At 32.0% G+C, this 19,416-nt stretch overlaps 5 protein-coding genes across 10 annotated transcripts in view; 3 read left to right on the forward strand and 2 right to left on the reverse strand.

Moving 5' to 3' along the window:
* LOC145310994 (chromosome-associated kinesin KIF4A-like) overlaps nt 1–19,416 on the reverse strand; it is a 456,179-nt gene that overhangs the window by 119,682 nt on the left and 317,081 nt on the right. The window lies entirely within an intron of this gene.
* The window catches only part of LOC145322611 (uncharacterized), a 447,245-nt gene that overhangs the window by 110,748 nt on the left and 317,081 nt on the right, over nt 1–19,416 (reverse strand). The gene's annotated exons all lie outside the window — the stretch shown is intronic.
* On the forward strand, nt 2,869–6,090 carry LOC145311398 (uncharacterized). The gene is made up of 4 exons (XM_080150549.1): nt 2,869–3,023; nt 3,904–4,059; nt 4,567–4,662; nt 5,139–6,090. The coding sequence occupies exons 1-4, from the start codon at nt 2,940–2,942 to the stop codon at nt 5,871–5,873; spliced, it is 1,071 nt and encodes a 356-aa protein (XP_080006675.1). The 5' UTR covers nt 2,869–2,939; the 3' UTR covers nt 5,874–6,090.
* On the forward strand, nt 6,088–11,506 carry LOC145308893 (uncharacterized). 4 transcript variants are annotated; one of them, XM_080150303.1, is made up of 5 exons: nt 6,088–6,145; nt 8,129–8,315; nt 8,627–8,794; nt 9,588–10,700; nt 10,915–11,506. In XM_080150303.1, exons 2-4 carry the CDS (start codon nt 8,136–8,138, stop codon nt 10,656–10,658), a joined length of 1,419 nt encoding a protein of 472 aa, XP_080006429.1. In that variant the 5' UTR covers nt 6,088–6,145; nt 8,129–8,135; the 3' UTR covers nt 10,659–10,700; nt 10,915–11,506. The 4 variants fall into 4 exon arrangements, with proteins under 4 accessions (XP_080006429.1, XP_080006436.1, XP_080006446.1 ...); XM_080150310.1 differs by having other exon boundaries at nt 9,588–10,676; XM_080150320.1 differs by having other exon boundaries at nt 9,588–10,676; nt 10,988–11,506.
* LOC145311640 (uncharacterized) lies at nt 15,430–19,116 on the forward strand. Of its 3 annotated transcripts, XR_013876741.1 has the most exons (4): nt 15,430–15,572; nt 15,824–17,179; nt 17,782–18,443; nt 18,620–19,116. XR_013876741.1 is itself a non-coding variant. In XM_080150579.1 (3 exons), the coding sequence occupies exon 2, from the start codon at nt 16,144–16,146 to the stop codon at nt 17,167–17,169; it is 1,026 nt and encodes a 341-aa protein (XP_080006705.1). In that variant the 5' UTR covers nt 15,430–15,572; nt 15,824–16,143; the 3' UTR covers nt 17,170–17,179; nt 17,782–19,116. The 3 variants fall into 3 exon arrangements, 2 of the variants coding, with proteins under 2 accessions (XP_080006705.1, XP_080006707.1); XM_080150579.1 differs by having other exon boundaries at nt 17,782–19,116; XM_080150581.1 differs by lacking the exon at nt 15,430–15,572 and having other exon boundaries at nt 15,748–17,179; nt 17,782–19,116.

Below are 19,416 nucleotides of genomic sequence, written 5' to 3' on the forward strand. Positions count from 1 at the left end.
TCTCCATGTTCCTTTCAAATGACAGAAAAAAACATAAAAGCAAATTTGTTCCTTATTAAATTGCCTACAAAAAAGTATAAAATGAATTTTTTGTGAGATGAATATTAAGGGTACTTATTGGGTCTCAAAGTCGGACGAAAAATTTTTTTTTTCCAAAAATTTTTTAGTAGGTGTGTAAAGATCGACCTACACAAAAATTGGTAAGACCTAGAGCTGATCTGAAAAACTTTTTGAACTAGAAATTGCCCGCTTTTTCCAAATCCGTTGAGAGCTTTAAAATCGGGTTAATATTTTTTTCAAAAATGACCAAAGTTGGCGCCGGGGGAAAAATCGGTAATTTCAAAAGAAATTAAAATTAAACTTTTAAGGTCATGTTTTCATGTTTTCTTTTGTCAAATCTATTATTCCATATGGACTTTTTAAGAATTAGGCCTAAAAATGAATAGAACAGATAAAAAACAAAAAAAAAATTAATTTTATTTTTTTAATCAAAATTTTGCGAGGAAAAAATCAAAATTTCTGGTCCTTTGAAAAAAAAATATTTTTGACATAGGAGGAATAGTCCGATCTTTATGAATTTTTTTGTGGTTAATCCCAATCACCTATACTAATTATGATTTATTACGCTTGTTTGGTCGTTTGGCCTTTTTTCATCGATTTTTTTAAGGTTAAAATGTAGTCAAGATTTTTTGCAAAGATGACACTTTTGCTTCAAATTCAATTTTTGAGGTCAATTTTTAATCAATTTTCATGTTTTTTGGGCTAAATCTACAGTTCAATGTGAGCTTTTTTAGGATCAGGCCTAAAAAGTAATAAAATACGTTTTTTTCTTATATTAATTTTAAGTTTTTTAAAAAAAAATTTTCGAAAAAAAAAATCGAAAATTCGCGTCTTTCAAAAAAATTCATTTTTAACATAGAAGGAATAGTCCGATCATTATGAAACTTTTTGTGGATAATCCCTATAACCTATACTAATTATGATTATTTATGTTCGACTGGCCGTTTGGCCGTTTTTCATCGATTTTTTTTAGGTTGAAAAAAATTACCGATATTTCCCCCGGTGGTGGGGAAATATCGGTAACTTTTTTGCAGTCAATTTCGGCCAACTTCTAAAAGTCCTAGGATAATGTCCTTTTAGGACCTGATAGTCCTTTCCGTAAGCTTTCTACTGGTCTTGGTTTCATTTAAAAATATTAATATTTACCCCATTTTTTTTCAAAAAAACCGAAAAAAAACCGAAATTTCCCCCCCCTTACCCTACTACTTTATATAATAGGATACTTATTTCAACTGCAAGTATTTATATCTCTTATAGGAGAGAAACAGTTTTCTTGTGAGCAGTGTGGCAAAGGATTTTCACTAAAATCAAACCTAAAGAAACACGAGCTAACACATTCGGGCGTCAAGCCGTTCTCATGCAATACTTGCGCCACTTCATTTACACTAAAAGGTGCCCTGGTGCGACACTGCAAAACTGTGCATGGGTTAATTGGGGATAAAGCCGCCTTAATGCGAGAGATTGATGGACAAGATGTTAAGCCTGCAATATTTGATGTTGTGGCTGTGTATGTGGATGATGCCGACGATATTGATGTCAAGGAGGAACCACAAGACGAAGAGATCTCATGTGATATTTGTGATAATACGTTTCCAGATTTAGAGACATTGTCAGAGCACAAATTATCGCATAGTTATAGCAAACATATAAAAACTGAACAACCACCAAATGAAAACCCATTAAAAATTAAAATTAAGATTCGCAAGAAAAGTAAAACAGCAAAATTAAAGCATCCAAAAGAAGTATTTGAAAATGAAGCATTTATAGATGAAAACATTGATGAATAAATGCAGAGGCAACAAGCTTTAACTTGAAATTAGAAACAGAAAACTAAAGTATCTGACGGCGTAAAGAAGCTAATTTGCTTTGGATAAGTCTTTATTGTAGAAATACTGCGAAATTTTTAGGATTATATGTTTCGAACCTACTTTTTTGTAGCAAAACTACTCTTTATTTACTTTGTCTGTTCATTAGTCCGTACGTAATGCAATATGGTGGAAATGTGAATTTCTCGACTGCTGTTTAAGGTAGACTATTGATTCTTGGCAAAGATATCCAGCTAACAATTCATTTGGTCCATCAGTCTGTCGGTGATGCTACAAAACAAAAAATATTTTATGAAAGGGTTCGTCTTTTTACACTGTTTGATATTCATTTTTCTTTTTTTATGACCACCAAATATCTGCTCTATAACTGACTTCGTCCGTTTGTCCATCTATGATTACTTTTTTGATAAAATCATTCTTATATGATGATTTTTCCCAAATTTTAAGATTTTTTGGATAGGCCTCCAGGTCCAGGAGCTCCAGGCCTCCAGGTGGTCTTTGTACAGGTAAAAATAAAAATAAAAATTTATTTTTAAGAGTTAGAAGTCAGCTTATGAACAAAATATGCTTTTTTTTCTTTAAATATGTGAATAACATTAAAAAAGATGCATATTTTGTTTTATAAGTTGACCTCTAACTCTTAAAAATTTTTTTTAATTTTTACCTGTACAGAGACCACCTGGAGGCCTGGGGCTCCGAAACCTGGAGGCCTATCAAATAAATCTTAAAACTTGGAAAAATTCATCATATAAGAATGATTTTATCCCTAATAACCTATCCTCTCAGTCCAAAGATAAAGCCTATATACCAGGTTTATGCAAATGTGTCAGAACTTCCCCCCCCCCCTTGATTGCATTTTATTGCTTTCTTGTGAAAAAAAATCAGGCAAATGAATGTTTTTTAATTTGAACAACGCATTTAATCCTAAAATACCCATGCTATTGCTCATGTATTGGATTGTTAAACAAATTTATAATTTCAGATATATGCTGTTGGATTATTGCCTATTTTGACGATTATAACTAAAGATGTAGCATTTCGAAATGTAAGAAAATGTCAGGTGAAAATGAAGTAACAAGAGTTGCAATCCAGTGGGACAGAGATCCGCTAAACACAGAAGTAAACCTTAAAGTTGAGGTAAAATTAAAAGGGGGTAGGCGGGTGTAACACTTTTAGAAACCTAAACTAAAGGTCAAAGGCAAGTTGCAACTCAACTAAAAAAAAAAGAGTTACAGCAGTGAATATTGGCATGTCAGTTTTTTTACACAGTTATAATGTAGATCTTTGAAGAAACGGCGGTAGAACCGCCGCTAATATCGAAAAACACCTTTTTCCGCAGAATTTGTTTTTACCTTTTTTCGCATTATTAAACTATTTTGACCACTTTTTTTTAACAACTGAATTTCCTTGTACTTGCACTTAACTCTTACGTGTGTCAAATGAAAATATAAGGGCAATTATGAGAATAGATTATGATTCCAAATTGTCTGATTTCTATGTTGTAACTGTTTATTTTAGTTAGTTTTAGTTTCTAAAGAGTCACACCTGCCCTCCTTGTTAGGTGTTTATTAGAGAGAGGGAAGGGACATTTAGCTGTAGATTACATTGCATTGCAATGTTTTATAACAACGTAATATTATTCGTTGACAAAATTTTGATTGGTCGGTTCTAATACTGCAGTGTCAAATCATTACAATCAATAATTTTACTCTTCAATATAAATATATAATGTCTTCCGATCATATTTAAAAGTTACTTAAAGGAGAGTTCATATACAGCGAAGCTTTTCTGTATTTATGAACTGTCCATTATCTAGGCATTTTGGATTCGTCCTATCGATTTCAAACCTTTTACGTGGATTCCTGTAAAGATAAGATACAATCTATGATAGAAAGAAATGTTTTCTGAATAAGTTATTTTTATTTAATCGTTAATTATACAACCAAGTATATTTCAAGTATATAACCTAGGAATTCTTTTGATCCCATTAATAAATGAAACTGTTCTTATTTTTAAGGAAACAGCTGAATTATTATCAAGCGAGAGCGAAAATGAGAAAAAGGGTAGCAGTAAGACTACCAGAGTGAACACCACATACTCTTGTGATATATGCACCAAAGAATTTACGACAAAGTTAGGACTGTATGGCCACAAAGGACATCATACCACCAAGGCAAACTTAATATTTATATATAATTGATGTTTTTGAGCAAAGCTACTATTTTGTCACCTAGTGTTTGAACCCGCTCGTCATTGGGGGAGGTCAAGGGTTTTAATCTCGGCCCAAACTGCGTCATGATTAAATATGTTAAATGATGTACCTTTGTCAATGCGTGACATTAGTAGGGTAGTGGGAGAGGGGTGTCTTAGCTCAAAACAGGTGCTACTCATTACCATGCAAGAGTAGTCAATAGTCATTTTAGTTTTAACATATTTTGGAAGATTTTTTCATACGTCATTTCATTTAGCAGGTTTGATTAATCATTACTCAAATGCGTAAAAAAAGTTTCTGGGACAAAGGAAAAGCTTCTCTGGGTAAAATGGCCAAATAGGTCCAGTGGATAGTGATTGATTTTTACATAGAGAGTCATCTGATCTCTAGGATAGATGGAAACGTACTGCAATTTTAAAACCAATAGAAATTGATTTACTAGAAAATTTATATTTTGTTTGCTACAAGGAAGAGAAATTTCAGTGTGATAAATGCAATCAAATATTTTCTTATCAAAGAAATCTGAAGAAACACAAAGAAAACTGCTTTGAAATATCAGATCAGGTTACTTAAATTTAGTATCAATTATATGAATATCTTAATATATTGTGACTATGCATTTTTCTTGGAAAGGGGAGGGGGGGGGGAGGTTATTCAAACAAGTCATATTCAGTGATTAATGGGCACTTACACTCCGATTTTAGGTATTTTTTTACAATACCTAAAAAGTGAAGCGGAATTTTAATGTTTATGAGGAAGAACTATAATTTTGTATTAAAATATATAACAAACATATATCACAAGAAAATGATTTTCAAGTCTTGGTAATTTAAAACTATATGGTAGAAAATTGAAATTCTTTTAAATGTAAACCCTATAGGTGTAGTTTAAATCATTGGACAGGAAAAATATGTGGTTCTCCAAGTTTAATTAATTTCGTGTAAAAAAAACCTTTTACAAGTAACCACTGAAAACGGGATGTTTTATTTTCAACCTAACTCTCTATCTCCCTTTTATTTACCAGTAATATATATTTTTAGAATATAACTCAAGAGGACTCTTCTGAAAACGAAGATGTCGACCAAGTGCAACAGACCACGTGTCGTGTTTGCTTCAAGGAGTTCGACTCTCTGCACGAACTGAGCTCTCACAACAAGAAAGAACATGATGGCGCAACTCAAAAGCCTTACAACTGTGATACATGTGGTCGGCCATTTGCATACAAGTCTTCACTGAAGCAACACATACAAACGGCCCACAAAGGCAAGTTGCCGTTTTCATGTGATTCTTGTGATAAATCATTTTCGTCCAAATATCTTCTAACTGCACACGAACGGGAACATACAAATGATAAACTATTCTCTTGTGATATATGCAGTAAAGAATTTACATACAAGAATGGCTTGTATGAGCATAAAAAGCTCCATTCTGGGAATCGACCCTTTCACTGTCTACAATGTAGAAAAACATTTACAACAAAAGAAGAATTAGAATCACACACATTCAATCATAAACTTAACCCCCGACAATTCTCATGTGATATTTGTGACAAGAAATTTTTGAAAAAAGAAACATTGCGTAGACACAAATTCGTACACATTGCAAAATTTAAACAATCTAAAAAATTCTTTTGTGAGATGTGCGATTTGTCGTTTCCCAGTAGGGATGCTGAGTGGACGCACAAATTACAACATTTCCAGAAAGAAATTGAGGAAGAGAAGAGACGTGCTCAGAAAGAGAAAGAAGAGAATAAAAGAAAACTAGCATTTTCATAAATATCTAAATTACACAGCTACCCAAAATTAATTGGCTCTAAAACTTTGGGTACTTTTTGGGGGTTTAAAACTGGCAGTGTTAAATTTTTACATTCAATAATTTTAAACTGATGTTGGGGTAATTCTGTTAATCAAAATTGAGGATGTTCTTCCCTTAATACCTGACCAATATAATTTATTACATTTAAGTTAATAAAATCCTGTTATTTTTTTCAGAGTTAAAAATGTTTTATTGATTCAAGATAACTTCACCTAATGTATTTCAGTTAGAGGTAATACTTTAGTCATTATTTCTCCTTTTCAGGGAAGCAGGGGTGTATATTCAGCACAAGATTCATATTTTTTCCCCAGCTAAAAGATACTTAATTTTTCCCTCTTTAGTTTTTTCTTCAAGTAGAAAGAAAAATAAATGAAGTTACCCTCCCCTCCCACGAATGCATTCAGTTAATTAAAATTTTCTTCTTTATTTTACTATATACATTCGAAATATAGCTCATTAAAGGTTTTCTTTATTTTTTTCCACCCCCTTCATATTTTTACATTTTCTCCCTCCCAACTTAACAGGGGATCCCATGCAAAATATACACCCCTGCAGGGAAGCTCATTTCAAAGAAACGCTTAACATTGTTAGACTTCCTGTCTGGAAAAATGATGAAAAAAATATCTTAACCAAGTCCTACTTTTTATTTATTTTATTATTTGTGGATGTTGTTATTCTTGTTTTTTAAAATTGATGTGATGCTTTTACCTTGAAATAAGTTAGGTCATAAAAAAAATTAATTTCTTATCATTCACAAACCTTTTAGCCAATACCCCCCCCCCCCCCCAATATTTTGATGATGCACAATTAAACAAACTCTTAGATAATAAAAAAATTAGGGAAGTTGAGTTTTACACTCCATATATTGTAGTTGAGAATTAAGGGAATGATGGTTTACATCTCGTTTAACAACGATTTATCTACGTATCAAGGGGATGCTACCCATTGCATTGGATTAAGTAACCCACACATATCTATTTTTAATGTTAAAAAATATACCTACCTAGGTTTTTTTGTCTTTAAAAAAATGAAATATTTTTCGATTTCTTTCTCTATGTCTTTTCTACGAAAGAAGTTTTTACAACCCCCCCCCCCCCGCCCTCACTCCCTCGTAATAGCCTAAAATCTCACCTGGATCAACATAAATGGTTCTTGGAGTTTTGGAACGATCGATTCAGCTGTTTACGAGATCTTAGCGTACAAACAACATCATGTTTTATTAGTTCAATAATATAAGATATTTTAATATTTTTATTTGTGCTACTTTTCATATATTTGAAGGTCTGTTTCAAAAAAATTTGATATGTAGTAAAACTAATGAATTTCTTATCTTTTTCCAACGTTTAATTGTTATGTAATTGTAAAAAGGCGTATTGAGAGTTCATTTTTTTACCAATTCATAAATAATTAAAACGCATTTGTAAAATAAAGACTAATTTACTGTAGGTACTTTATTTATCAATTCAAAAATAATTGAAATGGTTTTAAAACCTTCTGTAACGATAGACTTGTGAATTTTGTTTATAATTTATGGGTTAAAATTGTTTTATGATGTTTATCTATGCATTAATTATGTTTGTTTTATTGTGCAATTAAAATATTTCATCTATATTTTTTTTCATATTTGTTTGGAACTGTAAAAGCAACAGAATTAATTTTCAGTCTACTTTTGACTTATACATAAAGACCGGACAGCTAGCTTGCTGCAAATAAAAATGCTAAAGTTTTATGAATATACTAATCTTGTTAAATGTTTTGATAAGGATTTTTATTCATTAACTATCAAGTAAACTGTAAAAATTATAATAATCTACAAGTTAATAGAATTTGAAGAAAAAAAATATTTTACAGTTTCATTTGTAAATACAGCTTTTCCATCTTAGAATCTGTATTTTGTATTCATGAATTGCTAAAGTAAAAGAAATTTTTACATTTCTAGCTTTAATCTTAATGAAGTTTGAATTACTATCTGGGATTGAATTGAAATTTCTTTTAGTACAAAAGAATATTGTTTGTTCATTATTTGACTGACAAAAAAGTTTGCGGCACACTAGCTGTTTATCTTCAGGTGCAATATCTTTGTTCCTTATCTTTACTTACTATGCTATACATTTACATCTTATTTAAAGGGTAGAGTAGGGGCTCTATTTGAAAAGTAATATTACTTGTTTAACTTAATTATAATTTTTTTAGTTTTTATTTTAATTTTTTTTAGTGAAGTAATGGAGATATCAGAAGAACCTACAGCAACGGACGAAGAATACAAAATGGCTGCCGAGGAAAACAATATGGCGTCTGATAAAAACAAAATGGCCGCTGAGGAAATCAATATGGCGTCCGATAAAAACAAAATGGCTGCCGAGGAAAGTGAAAATTCATCAGAAAATTTTGAACCAGAACAGGTGGGTTATTTTTAGTAGCGTAGCTTTTTGATAACCCGTGTCTAACAATTCGGCCCGCAAAAGTCATATTTTTATGCCTTAGGTCTTTTGAAACCATTTTTTTTTCTTTTCTAAATTTAATTATAAAGCATATAAATAAGATAATTTTAATGCTTTAAAAGTTTGAAAAATATTAAGACTTTTTATATATTTAACTTTTAATTGTTTTTATGTATTTTTAGTGATTATATATTTATTTTTTATAAGTTGTTCAAAGTCCTTTATCCCTCCCTCCCCCCACTCTGAATTTTAAATTATTTTTTTTATTATAGGAGCTATCAGAAGATATTTTAAATGAGGAAAATAATCTAAGTGAAGAAAATGATATAGATAATGATGACCATGAGGACTCTAATGATGGTGAAAATAAAACTACTGAAGACAATTACAGAGATGATGGAGAAAATGAAATTAAAACAGAAATATTTGAACCAGTTCAGGTGATTATTAGGTTATAAGTTGCGTAGTTACTCTACAAGTCACTTATGTTAATATCCGTCGCGTCTGTAACGCTCACGTAACTTTGTAAGCACTCCAAAAATTACCCAATAATCCACCTCCCCTTATTCGTCCTTTCTTGCTTCTCATAAAGGGGGAGGTAGGTTGTGCTAAAATTCTGTAAAGGTGTGAGTTTTAAGGCTTAAAAACAGTAGTAAAATGGTATTATTCACTAATTATGTGTATTCCTTATTGAAAAGAACTATGGACAAAAAAAATGTTTTTATTACAGTTAACATAAATTTTATCGTTCTACTACTGTATTTAAGCCTTAAAACTCACACCTTTACGGAATTTTAGCACAACCTACCTTCCCCTTATTACCTAGTTTTTATTACTGTTGTGCTACTTTTCAAAAGTGTTAAAACGCTCATGTTATTTTCAGTATCAAATGTCAGAATATATGTATGTCCGTCTGTCCAAAACATTTTTGGAAAGACTGCTCCTGTTTAAGATAGAGGGCTGAAAGATTCCTTATTTCAATAAGCATCCAATATATAATTAACTTTGTCAGTTTGATTGTTGTTCTTACTGAGTATTTGGTCTCTAACGCAGTATATCATTTTTTCCAACCCTGATTTTGTCTGATGTGTTGGAGTGAATAAGCATCCAGTACATAATTTACTATGTCAGTTGGATTGTTCTTCCTACTGAACATTTGCTACAGAACTTAGTTTGTCCGTTTTTCAAACCCTGTTGTTCTTTAATAGATGATGTCATCTTTGTTCTTTCTAGGAAGTTCTTATAAAAGAAGAAGCAGATGACGATAGTAATGACTATGAAAATGGTGACATCAGTGATACACCTGCTCATCATCTTGATTCTCGCCCCACCAAGCACAAAAAGAAAGCTTTCTGCAAGATTTGCGGCAAAGGATTTAAGGCGGAGAGCAACCTGAAAGTGCACGAACGCACTCACACCAACGAGAAGCCATTTAACTGTGATTTATGCGGCATGGCATTCAACACAAACCATAAACGCGAATTTCACATGAAAAGCGTCCATTTTGGGTTTAAGCCGTTCGTGTGTGATTATGAGTCGGTGGCAAGTGTCGTTTGTGGCAAATCTTTTACTCGTGAGTCAAAGCTGAAGCAGCACATAGATTCTGTACATCGTAAGATAAAGCCGTTTGAATGTCCTGTTTGCTATAAGTCTTTCACAGAAAAAGGTTCCATGTTAAGACACCTAAAGTCAATGCACACTGATAACGCTTCTCCTGTCAAAAATCCGAACAATAAAGAGATGAAAGAAATGAAATATTCATGTGAAATATGCCAGAAACAATTTGTCCTACGAGACTCCCTTAAAAGACACGAATTAGTCCACCAAGGCTTAATGTACTCTTGTAATCTCTGTGATAAAACATTTACCCAAACTGGGTCGCTAAAGCGACACATACAAGTTACTCACGAGGGTATTAAACCATTTAAATGTCAATATTGTGATAAATCCTACAGTCAACGAGCTCACTTGAGAACACACGAAGAGACACATCTCAACACAAACATTGAAAAATCAGAATCTTTTTCTTGTCAGCTGTGTAAAAAATCTTTTGACGCAAGAAACATTTTATATGATCATATTCGAACGTGTTGTATAGAAAATGAGGATAAAGTTTTAGAAATGACGCAACCTGAAATAAAAGCTACTGATGATGTGTCAGAGGAATATAATAAAAAATCGACAAGATTACCGCGACTTGGCGAGCAGAAAATGGCAATTTTCGACGTGGAAGCTGTTTATCAAGAAGATGATCTTGATGAAAGTGTTGATAATGAAGAAAATAATGTCGATAACGATCATTAGTAGCATTATCATAGTTTGGTGAAATGATTTAAAGCCTTTGATGTTAGTAACGAAGCTCCTCTATAATTGAGTCTGCCTGTCCTTAATTATGTCTACACTTTTTTTTCTCTCTCTCTCTCTTTTTTTTCTCTCTCTCTCTCTCTCTTTCTCTCTCTTTCTCTCTCTTTCTTTCTCTTCAAAAAGCCCTGCTACTTTTGGACGTATTTGTCCTTGTCTTTCAAAGAACCTACTTAAATAAAAGGATAAATTTGATAAGAACAAATAGATATATTTATATAAATCAACATTCACTATAACATATAAAATTAATTATGATTTGATAATGCAAGCAAATTATGTAAAACAAACAAATACTCAAAATACTTGATATACTCAAATTTTAGTTAAAAATATATATACCCTTAAGTTTTGAAACTTGAAAGCATGTTTTATGAAAGATAAGCAATACTTAATACTCATGGTAGCTAAATTTTAGTTGCATATTTACTCTAAATCTTACGCATGTCTGTCTATTTTCTCAAAACTGCTTGAAATTTGAACTTCTTAAATTAATTGCTTTTACTTCCCCTATTCTTCAATGTATTCTCCCCTTTTCTACTTACGTTTTAGTTTAGAAATGCCTAGGTACTGCCTTTTATTCCAATTTCTATCAAAACGTTTAAAGCTTTGCTTAATAAAAATGCCTTAGTCCTGGTTCTTAACTTTAAAAAAGTTTTATTTGTTTTAGTTTAGCTTAAAATTTTTATTGTTTAATTTATTTTATGTATAGAGGTAGTTATATATTTCAACTGAAAGATAAAAAATTAAACGAATATTAGTTCTAGAAGTTGTTAATTTTTCAGATAAAACAATGGCTAATCTCTTGTTAGAGGACGTGTTTTGTGGCTTAAAAAACTAAAGTAAGTTTTTTTTAAAAACAAAGTGTGGTTTATAAAGCTTAGTTTTACCTACTTTGTCATATTTATCAATTTATTTTGTTGTTTCTCATTTTATGACCGTATGCGGCCTATTTTGTAAAGTAGTTGCACTACTTTGAATTTCTTTTTTTATTATTATCTGCTTCGCCCCTGGAGTGGGAGGAGATTACCACCCTCCCCCTCAAGTTTATTTTTCGATTTTAAAGAAATAATAAATAAGGGGCCGGGTTGAGAACTTCTCTGCCAAGTAGCCGAAAACCTGCCCTATACCATTACAAAACTTCTCTGATAATATTATGAAATGATATTCTAGTTGTTCACGAGATCTTAATGACATACAAACATATAATCACTTTTTAGTATATGATAATTGGTAAAAATCTCTCTTTTTTATAATATCAAAGTACTTAAAGCAATCTAATGTAACTACTAGCGGCGTCACCCTTAGGGGCCTCTAGGGGTACTGGAGGGGGGGGGGGGGGGCTGGAGTAATTAGAAGACCCAATGTTAAAAAAATGTAAAAAGAAATTTATTTATTATTATTTTATTTTTTTTTGGGGGGGGGAGGGATATTTTTTTGAGTTGTTTCTTCCCCTATAATAGTTATAAAACTTTCTAGGACCTAAAAGAAGCTACATTGTAAAGGAGAACCATATCGGTTCAACGTTTAGCTAGATCCTTCAGTACAGACACACACACACAGATTCTATTACTTTATTATAAGGATTGTTATAATTTACACTTTCTATCTAATTTTAGATGTCTGCTCAAATGTTTGTAAAAAGAAAAACCGGTTCAACAAGAGCAATATTAATAAGAGGTTTCTGTGATTTACAAAAGCTTAAGATTTTGTGATATACAAAATAAAAGTTTGAAAACTAATCAGTGTATTTGTAACACGCAATTAAGCTAAGTAAGATGTTTTGTATAAGAACAAAAAAAACTAGAAACAGGTTTTACATCTGCAATTAAATATAGACTTACACAAGCAACTAAAATTCTTTAGTCAAATAAATTTTATAGACTTGAGTACAACAAAAGTTTTCAAACAAGAACAAAAAAATTAAAGATGGCACTGAATTGTGATAATTTTAAACCTGTGATGAAACATAAGAATAACTTTATAATGAGATACAACTGTAGTTTAAACTGTGATATTTGTGAACAAAGTAATGCAACAACTATTATTGAAAATGAAACAAAAAATCCTTTAAAAAGAATGGTTAGTGTAAATTTTGTTGGTGATGAAAAATGTGATTTTTTAGAGGATATAATTGTCAAGAAAGTGAAAGTTAATATTGTTGATGATAATTTTGTAACATTTATAAATGACTTAAAAGTTTCTACAGTCAATGTTACCACTATTAATGATGACATTGTTCCATTAATGGACAATCTGCCTTTAAATCATTGTGACATATGCAGTCAAGCTTTTGTTAGTGAAGAGATTATGAGAAGACACAAAATTGTTCATTTTCTGCCGAAAGTTGAAGTTAGAATAGAAAGACTAAAGACCGCCAAACAAGGTTCTGATATTAAAGAGGATAAAGCTGCTAATTATTCTTGTAGGTTATGCAACGTTACTTATACAAATCAAAGATCTCTGTTGAGCCACAAATTTTTTGATCATCTGCTTCAAATAAAGAAAAAGGAAAAGGTACAGAAAGAGAAAAGGCACAAAAAAGAGCCTTCTGAAAAAAGAAAGATCGATGAAAGTGTCACTAATCAAGTGGAGAAGAAAAGAGATAGCATGGACGAGCTTATAGATGGGGAGGATATTGTAAATACCAATCAAACCCTAAATAGGAAAAAATACATTGAAAATGATTTGCAGTTTTAGTGTTCTTTATAATTCTAGAATTACGTAACAATTATTGCAGATACTCAATAACCGTATGTCCGTCTGTCATATTAAATTGTGTGGCACATATAAATTACACAAATTTAAAGTTACCTGCCTGTTTTTTTATGTACTTTAAAAGATTTACAGTACATACACTATTACACATAATGTATATTTTGTCCTTTTTAGCGTTCACCTTCTTAGCTTTCCTTTTAAAATACTTATCCTGGTGTGCTTTTAAGTAGGGTAAAGCGGGGCGATCTCGGTATTAGGGCGAAGTCTTTATTTTTTTACACACCTTCATTAAATGACATTTTTCTCCATGTTCTAATCGACTGACAGAAAATTTTTAGGGTACTTATTGGGTCTCAAAGTCGGACGACAAAATTTTTTTTTTTTTGATTTTTTTTGCTTCGGTCGGAAAAACGGTAAGTTGGACAAAAACTGGTAAGAGCTAGAGCTTAGACGTCTTCAGGGGACTTATTAAGAATCTAATAGGCTATCCATTTCCGTTTAAAACTTTAAAAAAGCTTGTATAGTTTTTTCTTAAATCGACTGAAAATGAAGCGGGGCGAACTCGGTTTTTTCACTTTATATACTAACTTTTTCAATTTTATATAAAAAAGGGAAATTTTCAAGAAAAAAAGTCAAATTTCTCGTACTTTGAAAAAATTTATTTTTTTTTGTAGAAAAAATTGTCCGATCTTCATAAATTTTTTTGTGAATGCTCTTTATTACATTTAGCAACTTTAACCTTTAGGGCATGCAGTAATTAAATCAATATGTCATAGGTATTTTGAAGCTGGAAAATCGACCACAGATTTTGCCAAACTTTTCTTTTTTTTCAACTTGAATTTTTCAGGAAATTTTGCTAATAGAACTAATTTTTTTTGGCCAAATCTATATAAAATTGCCTGAATTTTAAGAATCAGGCCTTAAAAGTCATAAAAAGTTATTTTTTCTAGTAGTATTTTTATGTTTTTTATCAAAAAAAATTTTCGAAAAAAAAAGGTAAAATTTCGCGTACTTCGGAAAAATTATTTTTTTTGTAGAAAAAATTGACCTATCTTAATAAAAATTTGTATGCATACTCTTTATTACATTTCGCAACTTTTACCTTTTAGGCATGCTGTAATAAAATCAATACGTCATCGATTTTTTGAGACTTGAAAATGCCCTACCGACTTCGCCTCGAGGCGGGGCGAAGTCTGTGCCGTTTTTGAGATCAATTTTGACAAACTTCCCAAAGTCCTAGGTTTACGTCCTTTTAGGACCTGATCGACTTTTCCGAGATCTTTCTACTGGTCTTGGTCCCATTTAAAAAAAATAATTTTTACGATTTGCAGGTTCAAAAAAAACCTATACTTTTTAAATCTTGATTTTTGAATGCTTCATAGTAGAAAATTAAAATGCTTACCTACAAATTTTGTTGTTTTCCTATATAAATCAAAATAGGAAATAATACTGGGATATCTAATTTTCAATTCTAATGCTTTTCATGGAACCATGCACTGTATTATTTAGTGCTTTCAATGAAAGTATCGGTTGAGCACTAATATCCCCCTCCCTTATTTTGTAAATTAAATTGAAAAAATGGGAAGATAGTTTTTTCTCTTATACCTAACCCCTGCGGTGAGGCCCAAACCCAGCGGGTCCTATAATTTGGGTTCCCTATCCTTAAGGGTCTATCAATTACCCAATATGACCTAACCAAAACTGACAAACGAAAAATCACACCAAACCTGATTATTTTAAAATAAGGGGAGGGGGTATCAGCTTTGACGTTTAAACACTCAACTTTATAAACCAACCAATCAAAATTCATTAAAAGTCACCAAAGTTGTTAAGCCAACGAATTGAAAGCGTTATAAAACTTTAGGGACTAGTGTAATAAACAGCCCATTGTCCTCTCTCTCTGTTGAAACCCCTTCATTTTACCCTCATCAAAATAAAAAGCTTGCACGTCTCTGGTGGGTACCAGTGTTCACTATTCATTGAAAGCAACGATCATTCTAAAGTATTTGTATTGAAGGAGGAACAGCCTTGATAAGCTTCTAGATGACTCTGATGACATTGTGAATACCGTGGATTTAAGAAATAGCATTGATCATCTCCTCTGTGACATTGAGGATACAAATGCCCAGAAAGAAAAAGGCAAGGATACAGAGACGGGACATAGGGTCTAAAACTAAAATTTTGATTTTAAGGGGGGGGGGGGTAGGTATAATGATAATCTAATTATCTTGATATAAATATGTGAAAGCAGTAAACATGTACGTTTCAATCATGTTTTAGATAGATTTTGAAACCTAAAGCGTCAACTAACTTGAAGAGTTTTATTGTTTTGCCTAGTTTTAAGCTTTTTCTATAGACTTTAACCCTATCTCTGTATCTCTTTGATAAAGGAGAAGGTGTTATTGGAAATGATAATGGTAAGAGTGGAGATACTCTTGCTGAACATGTTCAAAATGTCAATGAAGTCACTAGCAGTAATAAACTTGAAAAAAGAAATTGTGGGGATAACAACATTAGTAGCATTATTAAAGATGCAAGAAGAAATGATGAAAACGTCAAGAGAAATTCTCAAATATCTGACAAGGTTGAAGCAAAGAATAGGAGTAGTACTTCTCAAAATATTTCATCATCATCTAGAAAGAGGAAAGGTAGTTTCATAGACAACACTGCACTGAAAAATCCTAAAGAATTCTTCAACTCTGAAGAAAAGATGAAAACTTATGTCACTTTTAACAATAGGAGACAAACACAAAAATACAAGATGAAAAATGTTCTGGTCAATATTGAAAGGATTAACGTTAGCAATATTGTGGATAGTAAATCAATCAAAAGAAAGAAACCCGTCAGAAAACCTAAAAGGAAGGTTGTTGAAAATCCTTTTTATGAGAAATCTGCAAAAGTTGCCAATTATGAACATTTGAAAAATCCTTTCTTTGAAAACAAGAAAAGCTCAGATATCAACAAAAATTTTGTTAATAAGGAAAAGTATGTTGTACAAGATTCCATTGAAAATGCCGCTAAAGATTCCAATGATAATACAAAAGACAAAGATGAAAATAATGCAAAGGAAGTCAAAGACAACATTGTTAAGGATCAATTTGACTGTCTAAAATCTTCAATGACTGTCAAAGAAATTGAAATAATTCATCTTGATGATAATGATAATAAAGATGAAGAGGGATCTTCTGCAAGTGCTACAAACAATGATAAATCAAAACTGAAACAGCTTTTTCCCAGGAAGGATAAAAAGTCTTCTCCCGTCAAGAACAACACAATTAAGGAGCCATCATCTGGTTCAAATCAAAATAAATCTCTTGCCAAAAAAGACATGTCTTATTCAAGATTTGCCAGCATTCTAGTTGTCAGTGATATACTCAAGGACATAGTCAATGATGCTGTTCAACAAGCTGATCATAAACAAGCTCAAAGTACAGTAAAGGACAATGCAATGGCAGTAACTGATGCTATCCCAAATAACGCAACTGAATATGTAACAATTGATGAAGTAAACATAAACTCCTTCGCCATCAATACTAATGTCATTATTGACAGTTCTGCCAATGTTGAAAACACTCACAAGCAGAAGAAAAGCCACACATTAGAAGATGCTGCTCATGCTATTGATGAAAACAAGGATGAAGATGACGCCATATGTGACGCACATCCAGAATGCCGAGCTTATCTCAATGAAACAGATTTTTTTCCTTTCCCAATTCTTGAAATGGTCGAAGAATAGATATATAAAGGTATAAATTTAGTTTCAAAATCTTTTCAAATGAAAGTTTTCTACAAGTCTAGCTTGTATCAATGTTTTCTACCTTTCAATCTTATGATTGTATTAGGACAAGGATGACAACATCCATAAGTAGCGGAGCACTAAGATCATGGATGGAAATTTATATAAAGTGGTTTCATTCCTAACTTGAGCAAAGGTAACTAACAGAAAGTTGACACCCATAAAAATGAAACTCTTGATTGTTGATTATGGTAACATGATAACTGTCTGTATGTCATTTTGTCTATGTTAACTTAAGATCTCGCTTATACTGACATGGTTCTCGTTGGCACAGTGAAGCTCCTTATTCCCTGGGAAAGTTTAGAACTATTTCGGGGAGGGTTTCCCCAGTGCCTAACCCACAAAGTGAAAACGCGACTAAATTGTTTTTTTTTAAACAAAGATTTTAGGTTGATGTCGACTTATACCCCCCCCCCCCCCCCACCTTACTTCCCTTAAGTACCTTAGAGGAAACTAGGGGGGTAACCGTTATTAATTAAATAGTCAGTTGCTGTTTTAGTAGCTAATAATATAGAATTAAAATCCAAGTTATTTTTTTATTTAATTTTTTAGGTACTGATAGACTGTAACGCAATGCAGGTTGTAAACTTGATTTGATTTCTGAAGATAAATATTTTTAATTGCGAAACTACTCTCTTGAAATATCCGTCTATCCGGCTGAAACGTTCTGGGTGAAACGTGATTTTCTCAGCTCCCATAAAAGATAGACGGCTGAAACTTCTTGTCAATATTTTCATCAATATGGAGCATAGTTAAGTTTTTTTTGTAGGTTAAAAAAGTATCAAAATTAAATTTCTCGTTGTTCTGAGCATCTAATATGTAATTTACTTTGACGATCAGTCTTTTAGTCACACAATATAAAAAAATATAAAAAAACTTGAGGAAGGTTTCGTGATTTTTTGCTCCAATAAATCTTTTCTTGATTAAGTATAACAAATGCTCTTCAAATCTCCTTTTTACAAATTCTTATCCATTTTTTTGTGCTTCGCTACTTTTTATAGATGCTTAGATGCTGATTACCCGTAACCCAATGGATGTAAATGTTACGTTTTTTAGAACTTTTTTTGTAACCCAAAGGATGTAAATGTTACGTTTTTAGTTTTTTAAGAACTTTTTTTAATTGCATTATTATGCACTTTTTTAACACGGCTGTTACATAATCAGAGTTTGTCAGTAAGTGTGCCATATTTCATGTAGATCTAGTGCTGTTTACGGTAAAATGTTCCTGGTAACGATTATCTCCCAAATCAAAAATGAACATTTAAGGCGTTCAACGGCGCCACATAACACGGTGTGAGGGCATGGCATATACGTTTGGCAGCTAGCAGCCTTCACAGTTAATTTTTAGAGATGATCGTTACCAGTAACATTTTACCGTGAATTGCACTAGATTCAAAAAATGTTGTAATTGTATATATATTGTATGAGAAATTTACATTAATTACTGGTTTTTCTATATCTACAGCATTTTTAGTTTTAAGTTAAATTTTATTTCTAACGCAATTTATTTTTATTTCCTATTACTTTTATTTCTTCCTAAATCATTTTTTTTAATAAAATGCCTAATCACTGTCCAGGCTTCACTTAAATCATTGTACAAATTTTGCATTTTTCTATTCTTGCCTTTACAAATCAAAAAAAATTTAATCATGAGAGTTTTTTTCTCCAAACTATTTTACTATTGTACTCAAAAGGGATCAAAAGAGGTGTGTATCCACCCACAAAATAAGGGGAGTGGATCTAAAACCTCACCTTAAAGTGCCAGGGGGGGGATAATGCTATAAATTAAAGGAAGCCTGTTTGGCTGTTGATTTTTTTTTATTATCCAGGGGATCCTTCACCAAGGGGTGTATTCATCCCCCTGAATATAAAACAGCCCTCTTGTCAGGGGCGTCCAAGCTTTTTTACTTGGGGGGGGGGTAAAATTTTTTTTAAGGGGGGGGTAATTTGCTTTTTTTTTTGGGGGGGGGGGGGGGGGTAAAATGGCGCGCGAAACGCGCCGCAAATTTTTTTACCCCCCCCCCAAAAAAAAAAAATAAAAAAATAAAAAAATAAAAAATTTTACCCCGGGGGTAAAGTTTGCTTGGGGGGGTAATTACCGCCCGTAAAATCTGTTGGCAGGGGTAAATTTTGTTTACCTTGGACGTCTATGCCTCTTGTTATATGTATTTCACCCCCTACATTAAC

The sequence above is a fragment of the Acartia tonsa genome, chromosome 1 (assembly GCF_053477335.1).
Source record: "Acartia tonsa isolate MP-2025a chromosome 1, ASM5347733v1, whole genome shotgun sequence".
NCBI classification, from domain to species: Eukaryota; Metazoa; Arthropoda; class Copepoda; order Calanoida; family Acartiidae; genus Acartia; species Acartia tonsa.